The sequence below is a fragment of the Hyla sarda genome, chromosome 8 (assembly GCF_029499605.1).
Source record: "Hyla sarda isolate aHylSar1 chromosome 8, aHylSar1.hap1, whole genome shotgun sequence".
Classification (NCBI taxonomy): Eukaryota; Metazoa; Chordata; class Amphibia; order Anura; family Hylidae; genus Hyla; species Hyla sarda.
In genome coordinates, this window is record NC_079196.1 from 166,640,799 (window position 1) to 166,660,350 (window position 19,552).

The following is a 19,552-nucleotide window of genomic DNA, read 5'->3' on the forward strand; positions in this document are numbered from 1 at the left end:
AATGACCAAAATAATGCTCACAAATAGCTGATAACTAGTGGGAACATTGTCGTAAGAGGACTATTCCAGGGATAGGAAAAATGTTGTAGTGGATTTGAATTGATGTTTTTTATATATGACAAAGAAAGCATACAGCATACAGTGACAGGATGAGCGGGCTTATTCTGAAGGCTCAGGAAGGGAACAGTAAAGAGCTGGGGCTGTGAGAATGGTAATTATAGAGGATCAAGGTGGGGTGGTGGGGGGTTCTTTTATATTTTATATTAAAAGCACTCCACTATCTATCCCTGGAATACCCCTTTAATGTAAATAATCCTCTGATTCAATGCCAAATGCACACAGTACAACTTTTGGTGCAGGTTTTAAAGATACCATTTTGCCAGTATGTTTTTATTGCAAATTATCATCCATGTGTTCTTAAATAACAGAAATTGTGTTGTAAATCAAGACCCAGAACCCAGTGTGAATTGTTCTGCTACTGCGATACTTCCGAAACACAGAAAAGACACACTTCAGATGTTATTTATACATTTGAGACTAAGCTTTTATTTTTATTTTTTTTTTAATATTACAAACCATTGTTCTTTATTCACAAACCACTGTAGTGATATAAACACTCATTTCTAAAGACAGATATACACATTTTCTGGGTTTGCAGATTTCTTTGATAATCTGTTTTAAAGTCACTATAATCCACACATGGTATTTTATAATTTATTTTATATTTGATAGCATCAGTAATTATTTACATACATGAAAACATTCCAAATATATATTGTTTAAAAAAAAAAGAACACAAATAAAAAAAATCCAAATATAGCTATCCCAGATAAACATTTTTAATTTAATTAAAACCAGTGAATAATCTTTTTTTCTACTTTTTGTGAAATATGGAAACTTCTTACCTTCTGACATACGTCGTTCTATAACAGATTTGACTTTTTTTGTTTGTTTTTTTTTTCTCTTTTTTGAGAACTATAATGCTATTCATTCACATCATAAAGTTTTGAGTAAATCTGGTTGTAAAATCAGTATCTATGAGGTGTCTTAAAAAATGATGCAAACCCCCATTGTTGATTTGAGGTGATGCCGATCTACTAAAAAAATATTGTCTTTTTTCCCCAGTGTTACAGTACATTTTAAATTGGATTTGCATATACTTTAAATATACTGGAGGGAAGATCCCTTTTTTATACTGAAAATAACACACAATACAGAAAGTTTTCTTTTTTCTATTTGCAACTTTTTTTTCTAATTTCTAAACATAAATGATACTCTCTATACTTAGAAACACTACTGAAAACATTTCATCTTTTGTGGATCTTTATTGATGTATGTTCAAATGATCATACTTGCATGCACATACGATGACAAAGAGAAAATCTGGTCACAAACACTTGTATTTAAAGCAGTTTTATAGCAAGTTGGTAGGTTTACAGCAGTGATTCATTGAATACAGTGGTCGTCTCAGTGGACGGGCACAGTACATATGAGAATATTATTTGCAATGAACAAAAAATAGAAAGAATGGGCAATATACCCATGTTTTGACCCCCTCCCGCCCCTCCCAGTTAATTGTATTTATTATTACAAATACAAAAACAGAACTCCGGATGAGATTACCATAGCTCATTTTAGCTCATAAACAGGACACCATGGAAGAGAATCTACAAATATGCACAGACAAACTGCAATTTTTCAGTAACTTGACAAATGGAATTATCATGAATCGCATTGCATATTTCTCACCACTCAGAACAATAGGCTTGAACTATCTGTGCTCAATGTTGATGATATTGTAACCAGTAACCGTTAATATTGTATGCTATGAATCCTCTGAATATAGTAAGCTTAGAAAACATTATAAAATTACTATTTGCATATTTTTATGTGCATGAAAGAGAACATCCTGCTACTAAGTGTTTCACTTCTATTAAGTTGAAGACCATCGGTTTATTAAAATACTCTTTTTGTATTTTTTGGATCAATTCTTTAGGACTGATTTAGTTGCGAGTTGTATTGTGTAAAAATGTTATTCTTCTCCAATAATTTACTTAGTGGTCCTCCATTTCTTAACCTGTGTAGCTGGATCATCAGTGGTTACCCCAACCCGCTCAGCCCTCTCAGAATACACCATTTAGCAGCTTGGTCTATATACTAACAGCTGACTGGTCTGTCTTTGAACCTCGCAATCACTGCCATGTGAAAGGAGATATGAATAGTCAAATCCCTCACTAGACAAGTCTACATGCTCCATATTGTAGACTCATTCAGGGATGGACAACCTTTTCTAGACTAATTTGCGCTTAAGAATTCCTTAGCTAGCTCAATGGGACAGCAAGTAAGATGCTCTATCTAATGAAATATATCCAATTGAATATATTATAAAATGACCATCAGGTCTTGATTCTGTAAACATTATTTTCAGTGACAACAGTTTTTAGTGTCTCATATAGAATAGACCAACACATCAATAATGAAAGGATATGTTGCATAAGTTTCAAGTATTACTGATGTGTTGGTTTATCAATTGTCCCATTTTGCTTTCATTGATATTATTTTGACTCATAGTTTTTTATTTTAACATTAATATATAAGAAGAATTAAATATTTCTGTTTGAACTCAAATTTAAATGTAAGAGCTTTTTTTCTTACTTTTTTTGTCTATCCCAAAGCTTATACCTAATAGCTTTGATGAATAGCACACCTTCAAATTAATTGTTTAAATTTTCTTTTTGCTTTGTTTTTATTTTTTTCTAGTTCTTGCTATCAAAATTTTTTTTTCTTGCTGGGTGCATTTAAAAATAATTTAAAGTATATAGAATTTTATAAATTAATAGGTTGTTAAAATAGAATTACCTATTTCAATATAATGTAAACTTTAATTAAGCAATTTTAGCTGTAAACTACCACTTACTTGAAATGAAAGAAAAATAATAAATAAATGAAAGAAAAAAAAACTACAAGACCCATAAAATTCAAATAGATGAAACTCTCTCAGTAATAAAATTAGTTTTTTTAAGGATTATGGTTTAGTAAACATGAATAATAAACTAACTTGTACAACACATAGTCCATAATTTTCTAGAAAATGTGGATTTTTTTACAGGTCTGCTTAAAACTAAGTATAAAGAGTGGTTACTGTGGGTCAGTCCTAGAAATGAACTGGCAAACAGTAATTGAAAACTTTTTTTCAATAAAACATAAATTACATAAAGCTTTGTACAACTGAAAAATTGCAGATTGTTTACACAGTATAATGTAAAATAAATAAATAAATAAAAAAAATAAAAGCAGCAACCAAGCAGTTGAAAATACTGTGATTATTTCTACATAATGAATGCAATACTTGTAAAATGTTTATATAAATCTCGATATATTTAGTAACTCCATAAAAATGATAATTTTCTCTAATAGTTGTTCTAATAGGCTAAAACTAAAGCATAATAGGCTGCGTATATTTTTTTTTAGAACATAACAACTCCACTGCACAGATGTAAATTTTGTACATTTTAACTGGTACAAACAATTTAAGTTTTTTTTATTATTACTTTCCCTTTACAACTTTCAAAAAAAGAAAAAAATAGAAACAGTGCTTTTGTCATCTTTTTAATAATACTCCCCTTCCCACATTATAAAAAACAGCAATGATATCAATAATTTCTTATACTGAAGGAAATATAAAAAAGAATGTAGATGATCTAACTAGCTTGTTTGTTTTTTTCTTTTGTATTTTTTGTATTTTTTTCTTGTTTTCACTTGTTTTTTATATTTTTTTCCTGTGATTTTTGTCTTTTCTCGATTTTTTTTCAAACTTTGTGTATGCCAAGATTATTATTAATAGCTGAATACTGTCTGGTGGAATGCTTAAAAAGGGTAAGCTAGGATAGCATTTCATCAGATTTTATGTACAAAGAGTCAAATTCACAAATTTAAACACAACCTTTGGCTCTGGACAATTAATAAATAATTTAGGACAGTCACTAAATGAAGTTTGGTGCAGTGGCAACCTTTTTGCTTAAATGTATCAGCATTTTAGCTCTCCCAAATAAACTGAAATATATGTAAATGCAGAAATGACTACTATAGTCACACGCTTACAAAATGTGATAATTCCAATAGCTTAATATTTAGCATATATAATTCATTTACATATTATAGCACTCTTGATTGTGGCCCTAAAATAGTTTTTTTTTAATTTTTATTATTCATATCTACAGTAGTAGCTTTCTAGGTCAACCACAAAAAATCTACAGCCAACAATCAACTACAGAACCTTGAGAAATTAAAGACCCACAATATTAAAATACACAGAACAAAATATCTGAGGTATAAGATAAAAAATGTAATTTTACTCTCTTTGAGTTTTATTTAGTTATTTAGAGTTGCTAAAATGATGCACTACTGCATGTATTGCAATACCCAGGCCTCGGAAAGCTTCTTTTTCCCCCACACTGGAAGAGTTTTATGGTTTTGTCATTTAGTATGGAGCAAAACGGCTGTATCCCCCTCGGTATATACTAGCCTGTAATGAAGAAAGAACGAGACCGACATCATCAGCATGGCTCCTAGTCTTGGCATCAGTGAAGGGTGCAAAAGCATTCTGAAACAAAGCAATTTCATGGGTTTGTTTTTTAAGGTTACTTTAAAAAAAAAAATCAAGTTTAATATAAATTAAATAAAATATTTGCACCCCCATCCTCCCCCCCATCAGTTGTTCTATTGAAACACTACAGATTGCTTAAACAAAAAGCATTTATTATTTTAAAAGAACTGATTAAGATTTGTGTTATCTTTTGCAAATCCCTTTGTCCAAGTATTATGGAGGTGCGGGTACAGATGTGTCCATTCTTATTTTTCCCTTAGTTTAAAGGGGTACTCCGCCTATAGACATCTTATCCCCTATCCAAAGGATAGGGGATAAGATGCCAGATCACGGGGGTCCCACTGCTGGGGACCCCCGGGATCTCAGCTGCAACACCCACCTCAACAGCTTCTGACAACGCTGAAGGCTTCGGATCCCGACCACGCGAGCGGAAGAGCGGGGTGTGATGTCAAACGGGGGCGGAGTCGTGATGTCACGCTCTTCCACTCACGTGGTTGGGATCCGAAGCCTCGAGTGTTGCCAGAAGTCATTGACGTGGGTGCTGCAGCCGAGATCCTGGAGGTCCCCAGCAGTGGGACCCACGCAATCTGACGTCTTATCCCCTATCCTTTGGATAGGGGATAAGATGTCTAGGGGCGGAGTACCCCTTTAATGAAGATTATCAGTTACTCAAAAAAAAAAGTCACACCCCCTCCCATAGACTTGCATTAAGGGGGTGGGGTGTGATGCCACACGGGGCGGAGTCGTGACATCACAATTCTCCAGCCCCACAGTTGTGATGCTTCAGACTCAGGGCCTCTAGCACTAGTGTGCAGCTCACACAGGTGTGTGCTGCATGAGAGATTGCGGTGGTCCCCAGCTGCAGTACCCCCGTTATCACACATTTTATCCCCTATCCTTTGGTTAGGGGATAAGTTGTCCTTTATTAAATCATTGATATAATGGGGCAGATTTATTCATCTTTATGATTACTTTGTGTTAACTGGACTAGGGAGTCTAAAGATGTGCAAAATTGTATCAAAGTAAATGTGGTTGATACCATTGGCACACAAGTTTTTATACCAACTGGTTGGCTTTTTTGAACCAAAATTCTATGTTTATATTTTAATACAATTTTGGTGCAATTTGTAGCATTTAAAGTGCAACCTCTCTGTGAACAAATGCCTCCCCTCAATAAAGCCATTTATTATTTTTTTAAGGAAGAGCAAAGAGAGTCTAAAATACATAGGGTGGATTTGTTAACCATGTATGCCAGTGTTCTGGCATCAAACTTTTGTGACATTTTACAATTGTAGATTGCTTTCACCATGTGGTTACTACTAATTTGAAAGGGGTATGGCCTTCTGCACCCACAAACCCATATGAGAAAAACTTGCCAGTCACTATGTAAGAGCATGTATACTTATTATTTATGTTTTCCAAGGCTGTATATCTGTCTCTTGATAGCTGGATGTTTTTTTTGGTTTAGCTCACATTTTAGCTGGATTAGAATTTACCAGCTCTTGATTTGTAGTACAATTGGATCATAAAATAACAATAATCAATGAAGTAAAAACAGACAGATATATCCAACAATAAAGCAAAATGTGATTAATAGAACATTCTTAATGAAAAAATAATAAGGATATAATAAAAATAATGAAGAAATAAGGAGAAAAGCTTACCACGGTACCAACGCCGTAGGTGGCTGCTGGAGCAAGTGTGTGGTGGTAGGGGTCGGCAGCATAAACTCGTCCGTAACTAAAAATATAAGAAAATGGATATATGAATGAATAAAGACTATTAAGAGTGAGACAAAAATGTAGTCATGATAATTCTTTATGAAATTTGCTCCCATTTTTACTGGAAAGTACAATCTAAAGTTACAATAACCTTTATATTGATCAACATATTCTTTTTTTTAATATTTGTCTAAGTTATAAAGATATCTTCATAACAACTAATTCCTCTACAGAACAAATTCTTCTTTTTTTTTTTTTTTGGTTGCTTACTGCTCTTGTACACATATAACTACATTATTTTCATGCCATAAATCATTTTGCTAGAACACTAAAATTGGCCTGAAATGAAATCTTTTACCATATATAGACCAGATGTTTTACCTTGGAAACTAGACCTGTAAATTTTGAATTGGAGCCAACTCTTTAAATGGGTATAGAGAAGTAATCACACTCCTCTGTATACTGGAGTACAACAGGTAATCCAGCTCAGGACATTGATAAATATTAGCCAAGATACTGTTCTTGGAAGATGTCCAATTACTAAAATGTTCTTTCACCCTGCCATCTAGCAGTCAATATTGTAAGAGCTTGTAAGTGCATCTCGCCAAAATGTATGTAATGTATAGTACAGTATAAGAACATTCTACCTTTGAAACAATAACATATATATATATATATATATATATATATATATATATATATATATATATATATTAATTAAAGGAAACAATTTTCAAAATGGTTAAATAGAACAAACTCAATTTGTATAGCTACATTGTCAAGTACAAAATCCAATGTAAAACTAATCCAGTATCAGTATATTCAAAATATAAGGTACTCTATTCTTCTGTATGATTTAGAATGGATTATTCATATTATTTTTGGAGTCTAATACTGCAAGCAGTTAGGTGGACCCCATTCAAAGTTAATGGGACTTGTCGGGACTGGGCTGTGTCTGTAGTGCTCTGACCTGTTCAAGGTGTGTTCAGTGCAAAAAACAAACAAACGGAACAGAACACAACCCTGATGTAAAGTTAGCCTAATCTCTAAAGCCAGGCCAAAGAGGACTTTATTGGAAACTGATGTGTTGATCAAGTGATTGTCACTGGTCCTTCTTCTCTAACCCCCGGTGATCAGCTGTAGAAGCCATGTCTTTCTATATACAGTGACCCCCCGACCTACGATGGCCCCGACATACCATCATTTCAACATACGATGGCCTTTCAGAGGCCATCGCATGTTGAAGACAGCATCAACATATGATGCTTTTGTATGTCGGGGCCATCGCATAAATGGCTATCCGGCAGCGCAGACTGCTTCAGCTGCCACCGGATAGCCATTTACGGTGCCCCGTGTGGTCCGCTGATGATCACTTTCCTGTCCTCGGGGCTCCGGTGCATCCTCTTTGGGATCCTCTGCATCGTGGGTGCTCTCCATCGCCGTCATCACATCGCTGCACATGCCGTCCTGTCATCCAATAGGAGCGGCGTGCATAGCGATGTGATGGCGGCGACGGAGAGCGAGGATTTGGGGGAAGCAGAGGCCTTGTGGAGCATCGGGGACAACCTGGGGACGTGGCGACAGCGATGGAAGGTGACATCCAGGGCAGCGATAACGAGCGGTGACGGTCCGGAGAGGCGGGGACACGTGAGTATAACCTCCAATACCAGTGGTCTTTAACCTGCCGACCTCCAGATGTGGTAAAACTACAACTCCCAGCATGCTGGGTGTTGTAGTTTTGCAACATCTGGAGGTCCACAGGTTGTGGACCACTGTCCTATACTTTACATTGCACGGATCCCTCAACATATGATGGTTTCAACAAACGATGGTCCATTTGGAACGTATTACCATCGTATGTTGAGGGACCACTGTACAGCACACATCAAAAGACTGAGTTTACCAGAGTAGGAGAGACACTAACAGCAGCTTTCAAATCTGACTCTTTGAGGGCAATCCTGACCTTTTTTAACCCCTTAATGACCATGCCCCTTTTCACCTCAAGGACCAGGCCAATTTTTTTTTTGCGTTTTCATTTTTTCCTCCTCGCCTTCTAAAGTCCATAACTCCTTTATATTTCCATTTACAGACCCATATAAGGGCTTGTTTTTTGCGTGACCAATTGTACTTTGTAATGAAACCTCTCATTTTACCATAAAATGTACGGCGAACCCCCAAAAAAAATTTTTAGGGAGGAAATTTAAATGAAAACCAAAATGTTGCACATTTTGGAGGGTTTTGTTTTCACACTGTACACTTTACGGTAAAAATGATAGGTGTTCTTTATTCTGTGGGTCAATACAATTAAAACGATACCCATGGCTAGATACTTTTATATTTTTGTACAGCTTAAAAAAAATCTAACACTTTTTGTACAAAATCAGTAATCTAAAATCGCCCTATTTTGACCACCTATAACTTTTTCATTTTTCCGTATATAGGGTGGTATGAGGGCTCATTTTTTTGCACCGTCATCTGTACTTTTTTTAGATACCACATTTGCATATATAAAACTTTTAGATCATTTTTTATTATTTTTTTTTATAAAATGTGACAAAAAAGCAGCATTTGTGGACTTTTTTTTTATTTTTTTACGTTTACGCCATTCACCGTACGGGATCATTAACATTATATTTTGATAGTTCGGACATGTACACATGCGGCAATACCAAATATGTTTATTTTTTTAAAAATGTTACGCTTTTTGGGGTAAAATGGGAAAAACGGACAATTTTCATTTTTATTGGGGGAGGGAATTTTTCACTTATTTTACTTTTTATTTTTAAATTTTTCAATTTTTTTTTACACTTTTTATGTCCCCATAGGGTACTATCTATAGCAATTGTTTGATTGCTAATACTGTGCAGTGCTATGCATAGCACACAGCACTGCTCAGTATTATCGGTGATCTTCTGCTCTGGTCTGCTCGATCGCAGACCAGAAGACCCCGGGAGACAGCCGGAGCTAGGTAAGGGGACCTCCGGCTGTCATGCTGGATGATCGGATCCCTGCGGCAGTGCTGCGGGCGATCCGATCATCCAATCAAAGTGCCGCAATGCCGCAGATGCCGTGATCTGTATTGATCACAGCATCGGAGGGGTTAATGGCGGACATCCGCGCGATCGCGGATGTCGGCCATTACCGGCAGGTCCCCGACTGCTGCTAGCAGCCGAAACCTGCCGTGTATGACGCGAGCACCCTTCCGATGCTCGCGGTCATACACAGGACGTAAATGTATATCCTGGTGCGAGAAGTCCCGCCAAACCAGGACGTACATTTACGTCCGTGGTCGTTAAGGGGTTAAAAATAAAAATAGCATATGCTATTCTACAATGTCACACAAATTCACAGGTTAATATTGGCTTTAACAATTTATCTACTTTTGCTTTAATATATCTCTATTGTATCTTGTTATTCAGTTAGATTTTATTACAACATAAAGGCAACGTCTTCAAATTTTCTAGAAATCATTGTATTTGTTCGAGCTGACCTTCACCTTCTAAAGTGGATACTTTGTTATGATTAATATTTGCTATTTTATAGAGAAAATAGAAAGGGTCAGTTTATTCTCCCAATACAAAGCTTATTTTTAAAGCTGATTTAAAAAAGACTCACCTATGCTTAACATTGACATTTAAGGGCTTGAAAGGTTAGGATTGTTCACTAGCAATCCTTTAGTATTTTAATACAACACAGCAAGTAAAGATTTCCAGACTGACTGGTATTTTGATATCAGCAAATTCCAAAAATGCTTTCTACCTAAAAAAATCTACTTGACTTCAATTTCTCTATCTATCTAACTATCCATCTAAAACAAAAGATACTAGCAGCACATCCATATAGCACAGAAGTGAGGCTTTATTTCAACACCACAGTGCCATAGTAGCGACGTTTCAACAATTTTTCACAGTCTTTGTCAAGTGATAAACAGTGGAAATGTCGCTTCTATGGCACTGTGGTGTTAAAATAAAGCCTCACTTCTTCGCTATATGGATGTGTCACTATGATCTTTTGTTGTGTATATAATACAGGCTTGTGGACTGAAGCCTTGCATAGCTGCACCCTACACAGACCCTCACTTCTGATGCGCTGCTCCTCCTCTATTTATCTATCTATATATCTAGCTATCGCTACTGCAACTGCTAAATTTGTGGGATTTCCCCTGCAATGGTGTGGAGAGTATGGTGTGAGTAAGCAAATACATCCAGTGAAAGGGAATCCCATGGACATTAGTGAGGTTGAATTATTGTGCACAGTCAAGCAGATTGCAGTTGAATACAATGCTAGCAGTCCCATAAACATGCCTGAATGCACAATTCCTCTTTCCTGAGCATTGATAAGCTGTAAAAGGAGACAATAAGTTCCAACAGCATTAAGTCTCACTTTTTTTTATACAGTACACTGCTTGCTTAGCTGTCTGAGGAAATTTGAACAGAAATGAAAGGGCACGGCACTCACCTGAGTACTTCTGCCCCGTCATTTTTGTAGTTGGTGAAGGTTTCAGTACCTGGAACCCCACTGATCAAAACTCCTGACCTGTTACTATGACATGTCATACGATATTACAATATTACAACCTGCTAGCAAAAGCTTTAACAGACAACTCCAGTCACATCACAGCCAATGGGTAACCACTCATAGAAACATGTAGCGTATATTGAAATCATGTTTTTTTTTTTTTTTTTCTAAGGTAGTCATCTGTCATTATCTGGTATACATTTTGGGATATTTTGAACCATGTGAAAGAAATGTAGGAAAGGACACATTTATAGTCCAAGGCAGGATAACGTCATGGGTGTCCAACATTTTTGATGCATGTGCTAGACTATATGGTATGATAAGACAGAATTTCTACTGTAGCTCCCATTGCTGAGTAAGGTATTGCTGACTATGCTAGTGTATACTGTACATACTTTCATGACAAAGGTGTTCCCTAATCGCAGTGGCCTTAGCATAATAATGGCCTCCACTAAATTGAAAAAAAATTGGTCATCTTAGCACATTGCCTCTTTTTTTCTGATGTCAGTAAGCAGTGTACAGGTTCGTAAAAAATCTTTTCCACTTGGACATGACTGCTGAGGCGAGAACACCCAGCCAATCAGCTGACAACTCGTGATGTTATGTAGTGACCTTGATGGGTTACTGGATCTCATTGCCCATTGAAGTAAATGGGAGCTAAGCTGTAGTTACCCAGCACAGCCACTACTCAGAGGGCAGTCCTATCTACTTCTGATACTGTTTTCTCTGAATCAGGTGTATTGGAACCCCATGATCTGATATCAATGACTTTTTCTGAGAATGGGTCATTAATAAATTAAGCCCCAAAAACACTTTAAAGGAAAACTGTCAGCTAACTGGCACCAGACGGGCTAACTGGCGCTCTGACTATAGCTCATCAATATTCCTCCACCTCTCCCTCTTCTCCCCGCTCTGTAATGAAGAGAGAGGGGAGGAATATTGATGAGCTGGGCGGTGCTGCGAGTTAGCCCGGCCGGTGGCAGTTAGCACCTCATTTGCATATTCTGAAAATAGAAGATTATGGCCAAACTGCGGCCTGGATCCGGGCATGGTAAGAACCAAACTGACCAGCGTCCCCCACACTACCAGCCAGTACTGCTGGTTAGTGCAGGGGGAGAAAGTTGATAGTTTTCCTTTAATTCTATAATTCGACTGTGCTACATGGGAGGAGGCACACTACTTTTATTATTAAACTTGTTACATAGCTGTAAAGACAGTTCTCTAATACATGTACAGTTCTCTAATTACACTCTTGACTTGTCACTGTCCTTTTAACCTACCAATCCCCTCTAGCTGTCATAACTGGATAGGTAGGCCCTACATTAGGCCTCAGTCCAGTCTCTCACTATCTTTTTGTCTATCCGACTCCGAATGGAGCATCCACTGTGCACGCTGACATATCAATGTCTCCCAAAGACTCTCAGTCCTTTTATCAGCGCACCATCTAGTCTCCTGGCAGCTACATTTGTGCCAGGCTGTGTAGCGTCTTTCAGGCTTCCCATACTCTGACTTGAACCCATTGGCTTGTCTCATGGTGGCTCTACTCAGCTCTTGCTACACAGTTTTACATCTCTCATCCTCTATCTGAAACTGAGAAGGCCCCTCTGGCACAAAATAATATTTACAAGTCTGTAATTACTTTTACAACTTTAATAGTAGTTAGTTCTATGTTGGTTTTTTTCGTGCATTGCTTTGTCCTGTAAACAGTATATATTTTTGAATAGTGAATATTTTATAAGTGTAGTTACACTGTATTTTTTTGCACATAATTATACAGCAGCCTCCTGATTATAGTTCTCTTATTTTGGCATTTTTGAAAATGACCATCTATACTTAATATCTTGTCATGTTGTCACATTTGACTAGCCATGCAAAATGACCTAGAACCAAGGAAACAGTTAAGACTGTCAAAATGATAAAGACAATAATGCCAAAATAAGGCCAGAGTGCTTTCTCTGGGTAAAAAAAGACAGATTAATCAATGCTCCTACAAAAATAAGGAAGGGATCCAAGTGTTTTTGGATTCTTATCACTTGATACATGTTTCATGTTTTCCATTGACAGCAAGCTTGAATGGGAACAGGGAGAAGGAATTTCATTTTTTTTTTTTTTTTTGTCGAGAGATAAACTCCCAGTCACTGTGGCAGTACAATTTTGAGTACTTTTCATGTTATGGATAATCCTCTTTACAGCTAAATTTGAAAAGGTTTGCAGTGACAGAAGACAGTATGATAGACATGCTTTTGAATAAGGAAGCACAAGCAAATCAAATGTATGCGGAAGCAGGCAAATAGAGATAATCCTTTTCTTTGGTTGCTATCTTTTTTTTTACCATTACTGCATTATCAGTAGCACAACAACTGTATAATTTAGTAACATCTGTCTTAATTGCTGTTCCAAGCCCTTCTGAAATTAGGTCAGTACCACAGGCTATATGTGATTTTAAAAGCACAAATAATTAAAATTTTATTAGCAGTGCTAGGATGTAAGAATAACTGAACAAAGAAAAGGGCCCTTACAACTTACTGAAATATAGCTAAAAAAGAAAAATGTGAAACAATGACACTGCTAATGAGGTGCTAGGTAGAACAAAATATATATGCGCCTTTGTTGATCAGAAATATAGAAATCTCTGTTTGTTCTTTTTTTTTCAGTCCATAGATTTCATTATAATGCATTGTTTAAACCTATTTGTTTTTAAAACAAATCTTCTCAAACACAATAAATAAAGCAGAAAAAAATGTAATCATTAATATTATTTTACTTCTTAAAGGAGTAATGCAGGATAAAAAAAAAAAACAAAGACAAAAAATGCAAATAAAAAAACATGGCTCCTTTCCCTCAAAAACATGTGTAATACATGTCCAAGGGTTATATATGGTATTGCAGCTCACCTTCACTAACATGAATAAGCTCCATATACAGCTCATGAACAAGAGTGCCATTATTCCTGGAAACTGAATCCAACCTTACATGATTTTCATGCTGCCTGAACCATGAGTCATAGATTTGCCCCTATATCCAAACAGGTAGATATCTATCAATCAAGGTTTAGAGAGAAAAACCACCAGGTGCTGCTACGAAGACTCTTGGTTCCGGCAGCATGAAGGTGATTCAAATGTTCTTTTTTCTAATCGTATTCATACATTCAGTACTTGACCCATCTTAGTTACAAAGTTCATAAGGTTGAAAATAGACCAGCTGCCATCAAGTTTAACCTATAGTTCTATTTTGTCCCTACTGTGTTGATCCAGAGGAAGGCAAAAAAAAATCTTATGAGGCTGTTGTTAATTGCCCAATACTAGGGGGGAAATTCCTTCCCGACTCCATATATATCATCATAGTAAATTCCTGGATCAACGTTGTGTCCCTATAAATCTAGTATCTAGATCTTAATATAACAGACCACACAAACAGGCTCCATACTGACCACTGGTATATTTGTTTTGCAACATCTACAGAGATTAAAATTAAATGAATGGGCAGGATGACCCTATACAATTTCATGTTTCTGTCCATGAATTAAAAACAAATGTAAATATTTATTTTTCTTTCTTAATAAAGCAATAGCTACTTAACAGCAAGTATGCAAATGCTTAAGTGATACAATGCATAATCAAAAGTACTTCTACAAAGTAATAAATAACCATATCTTTCCCTGCAAAGCCGCAAGAAGTGTAATTGCTCTAATAAATTTTTTGCGAAAGTGTTCGTACTCTTGCTGTTCACTGTAAATCTTGTTGGGCTATATTTAACTTGCAAATATGTAACAAAAATTTACTTTAAAAATCCAAAACAGTCCAGTTTTTTATGAAGTTTAATCTAAAATGCAACACTGTGGCAAAGTTACTGGCAAATTGTGGCTGGCACTTCAGCAGTAAGATGAACTTCTGAGATACAATACAAATTATATGATTCAAGATAAAAGCCTAGCAACACAAAAATATTAATGTGAAATATGGACATAGCAAAGAGGTTAATTGTAATATTAATAAGATAAGTTCAAATGGAATTTAGAACTATCACACAGGGAAAAGGATTGACATGGCTCCGTCTGATTTCACTCCCTGTGAACAGTCGTTCACCTGCTGGCAAGCACTTCAGCCGTGCTACAATTTTTACGGCGTCAAGTGTGCTTCACAATGTAAATCTAAATTCCATCGTATCATCAGTAGAAGAAAACGTGCATTGGAGCACTCACCTCAGACGCCAGGTATGTAGTGCAGAAAAACGCCTTTATTTTCGTTTTCAAAGCTGTATACACTTGCAGGGAGGTGGAAAGATGGTACACAAGCGGATGGACTGTACCGGTGCCCACCGGTACAGTCCACCCACTTGTGTACCATCTTCCCTGCAAGTGTATACAACTTTGAAAACGAAAATAAAGGCGTTTTTCTGCACTACATACCTGGCGTCTGAGGTGAGTGCTCCAATGCACATTTTCTTCCACTGATGATACGATGGAATTTAGAATTAGTTTGTTATTTTCAGGGTTGATAGTATAAATATATAGGACACAATATGACATATTATTGATAGCAAGATGACTAGGGGAGTGTAAGGACTATTTTGTATTGGGAGGGAAAATAATAGGACACCATTACCCAAAAAAAAAAAAAAACTGTCATATACAGACTGCACACACTCACTTACACAAACTTGGTATATATTTTCCTATGGATCATATATTAGGGCAGATTTACTAAAGACTAACATCTTACTTGCTGATCTTCATAGTGAACATATCTCCTAGATTTTTTTAGTGCTCAAACTGAGTTTAACTCAATAGATACATCAGACAGTAACAATTATTGTCATAATATACAATTTTAACATTGTGCACAATCAATCCACACACCAATACCTATAATGCACAAGGTATGTCAAAGTTTCAGCACTTTTATCTGCCCCCAGGAGGGCAAAGTCCAGTGCAAGTTTAGAATTCCAAATCCCTTCTAGTTAATTCATAATAATAAGTAATATTTTTACATTGACTTGATGTTAGTCATAGCAGACTGTATAAAGTTGGCTACTGTTAATCTAAATGCCGATGTATAAATTATTGGAGCAATCCCTTTCTATCTTTAAGCAAGCAAGATGACACACAAGTAAAAGCAATCACCTGCTATCACTACCCAAATATAAGGTATATACTGTATGTTAAGAGTAAAGAAGAACACCAATTAAAACAAGAATAAAGTAAAAAAGAACAAAGGGGTTAAAAGGGGCTCTCTAGGAAACATAGTTGATGATCTGTCCTTACATGTCATCAAATATGTGAAAGTGGGAGTCAATGGGTTTAACCCCTGAAGGACTCAGCCCATTTGGACATTAAGGACTCATACAATTTTATTTTTATGTTTTCGTTTTTTCCTCCTCCCCTTCAAAAAATCATAACTCTTTTATATTTTCATCCACAGACTAGTATGAGGGCTTGTTTTTTGCGCGACCAGTTGCCCGTTGTAATGCCATCACTCACTTTATCATAAAATGTATGAGCAACCAAAAAAATACTATTTGTGAGGGGAAATTAAAAAGAAAACCGCAATTTTGCTAATTTTGGAAGGTTTTGTTTTCACGCCGTACAATTTATGGTAAAAATGACATGTGTTTTTTTTCTCTGGGTCAATATGATTAACATGATACCCATGATTATACACTTTTCCAATACTTTTGCACTTAAAAAAATCGCAAACTTTTTAACCATATTAGTATGTTTAAAATTCCCCTATTTTGAAGACCTATAACTTTTTCATTTTTCCGTATAAGCGGTGGTATGAGGGCTAATTTTTTGCACCGTGATCTGTACTTTTTATTAATACCATATTTGCTTGTACAAAACTTTTATTACATTTTTTTTTTTTTGGAATAAAATGTTATAAAAAAGCATCTATTTTGGATTTTTGTTTTTTACGTTCACGCCGTTCATCGTACGGGATCATTTACATTTTATATAAAATATTTTTTTTACACTTTTTGGGGGTAAAATAGGGACAATGGGACAATTTACGTTTTTATTGGGGGAGGGGGTTTTTCACATTTTTTTTACTTTCTTTTTTAACTTTTTTTAACTTTTATTTTTACACTTTAATAGTCCCCCTATTTAAAGCAATCACTTGATTGCTAATCCTGTTCAGTGCTATGTATAGAACATAGCACTTATCAGGGTTATCCGTGATCTTCTGCTCTGGTCTGCGGGAAGGCAGATCAGAGCAGAAGACTCCCGGAAGACAGCGGAGGCAGGTGAGGGGACCTCCGTGATGCTGCAGATGCCGTGATCGGTACTGATCATGGCATCTGAGGGGTTAATTGCGGACATCCGCTGGATCACGGGTGTCCGCCATTACTGGCGGGTCCCTGGATGCGATAAACAGCCAGGACCAGCCGCGCATGATGCCGGCATCGCTCCGATCCCCGCGGTTATGCTCAGGACGTAAATGTACATCCTGGTGCGTTAAGTACCAGGTCACCAGCATGTACATTTACGTCCTGCGTCGTTAAGGGGTTAACAAAAATGACCAAACAATGCCCAGTACACCCTGCTATGGAAAAGCTGCTTGGTTAATGCTAAAGGAGTCATGGATCTTGCTGGAGCTCTGCAGCCCCCATATAATATGATCACTTATGGTCTATTTTATTTTTCTTAAAGCCCAATATACAAAAAGGAAGACACATTGGGAAAACATATATTAGGTATGGGATTATTAGGGTCACTGTTTACATTACATGTGGCTATCCTGTTGAAAAATCTGTTATTTTTATTTTTTTTCCAAAGGAATCCATTTATAGATTCATTTGTTTTCAATATGGCATCCATTATACTGTAAGTCTTAAAAAGCTTCTTGTTGCTTCCTTGTATGGTGCCATATTACTTATATGTATACATATGTATAAATCTGTATGTGTTTACTTTTAGTAAAATGTATACACTTTTTTTTTCATTAGTTTAGAAATCCTTGTAGTGAGCAACTTTCCTGACCATAGCGCAATACGGAAGGTTGCAGTCTTTTCACTTTGAAACAGCATTTCAAAAAGATTTTCTCCACACCAATGTAACATTCATGATTCTTGATTTTTGAATAATACATGATGAACTTTCACAGGAACAAACTGTCTGTAAGTCCTGATATTTTATTAAAGCACCATGAAGTGCAAACTTTCCTTATGATTTACAAATTGTCAAACATTATGGGAAAAAAGTGACAGGGTAACAGCCTCATTACAAAACACACTTACAACCAACAAAAGTTTGTTGTTTACAATAGTTTTTTTCAGCGTTCTTCAACTTGTGTCTCAGGAGCTACATTTAGGTCTCTGGCCCCCTACAAATACCTCCTGAGTTGTTGGCAACAACTGATACTATTGCACACCAGTGGCACCAAAAAAGGCTGAAGGCTAGGGCTACAATGTGACTTTGGTTCCCTGGCATGAAGATTACAGTTTCTTCCTCCCTACCTTACATATATACTTTAACTCCACCAGTGCCAAGTGTCTGTCCTGTTTCTACACTAAAACAATACTACATACTACAATACTACAGTTCTCACTGCAATGTATCATGTAATATTATTAAATGGTATTGCATTGCAAGCTGAATGTGTTTTGCCACCAATTACCTCAATGCAAGTCGAATGCAACTATTGCTTGTGAATTCTCAGCGATCAGACTATTTTTATTTTTTTTTAACAGCCAAATAGCAACAGTAATAAAGTCACTCAATTGCATAGAATTTCTGGAACTCATTTTCTTTTTAACTTCAAAGGAATTGTCCAACAGTATAATAAATGGAAATAAGCTACAGGAAATGTTATGAAAATAACAAACTACCCCTTACTCACTTATCCAATCCAGTGCTGCTCCATTGCTGATGCTGTGGTGGTTCCTGCCCATCTATGGTTACTTGACCTGTAGTGATGACATCAAGTACATCCACATGACCAGTGCTGCCAATCGCTGGCATCAGCAGTCATATGCCATATATGCTCTGAAGCCAATAATTGGCTTTGGTAGTCATGTATATGTCCAGCATGTCATTGCTGCAGAAAAAGTAAACAAAAAAATGGTGGGGACAACCGGTGCATCAGTACCGGAGCCATGCTGAATTTGAAAGGTAATGGTTGATTTATTTTATAACCTTTTCTGTAGCTACTTTCATTTATTATGTTCTCTCAGACAACCCTCTAGCTTAATGATGGCCTGCATGAACAGGATACTTGTACATGATGTGAATGGAATATGAATGAAGGCATGTACAGTACAGAGCATATATGATATATTAAAGTAAAATAGAGATTCAAAGGTGATTCAATTAAGGGTGTACTGACTTCTAAGCTATAAGGAAGTAAGTGATGATGACAAGCCATGTATTGTATACCCTTGCCATCCAAAGACATTCACAACCTGAGCAGTGAGGAAGAGACATTGCCACTATGCAGAAAGCCAGACACAAAAATGTTTGCAATAATGTGTGAGTATAGCTGCTTACTTTAGTTCTACTGACAGTCTGTGTCTTTGAGGTGTCAATCTTACATTAAACAATGCCCCCGAAATGAGTGCTGACATTGGCAGTCTTATATAATAACATAGCAACATAGTTTGTAAGGTTGAAAAAAAGACAAGAGTCCATCGAGTTCAACCTCTTAGTTTGAGTAGCAAAAATACTCTTGGCCAGTATCTGTACCTTTTAACAATACCATATAAATAAATG

At 36.3% G+C, this 19,552-nt stretch overlaps 1 protein-coding gene across 8 annotated transcripts in view; it reads right to left on the bottom strand.

Moving 5' to 3' along the window:
- Positions 1–1,148: 1,148 nt before the first annotated feature.
- Positions 1,149–19,552, bottom strand: part of RBFOX1 (RNA binding fox-1 homolog 1) — a 629,150-nt gene continuing 610,746 nt past the window's right edge. For 3 of the 8 annotated variants that reach the window (XM_056536206.1, XM_056536214.1, XM_056536208.1), the window contains exons 12-14: positions 18,684–18,750; positions 6,271–6,346; positions 1,149–4,603 (exon numbers count right to left, since the gene is read on the bottom strand). In XM_056536206.1, the coding sequence (XP_056392181.1) occupies positions 4,481–4,603; positions 6,271–6,346; positions 18,684–18,750 (266 nt within the window). In that variant the 3' untranslated portion in view covers positions 1,149–4,480. The remainder of the gene's footprint in view (positions 4,604–6,270; positions 6,347–18,683; positions 18,751–19,552) is intronic. The other 5 variants (XM_056536212.1, XM_056536210.1, XM_056536207.1 and 2 more) reach the window with 4 other exon arrangements.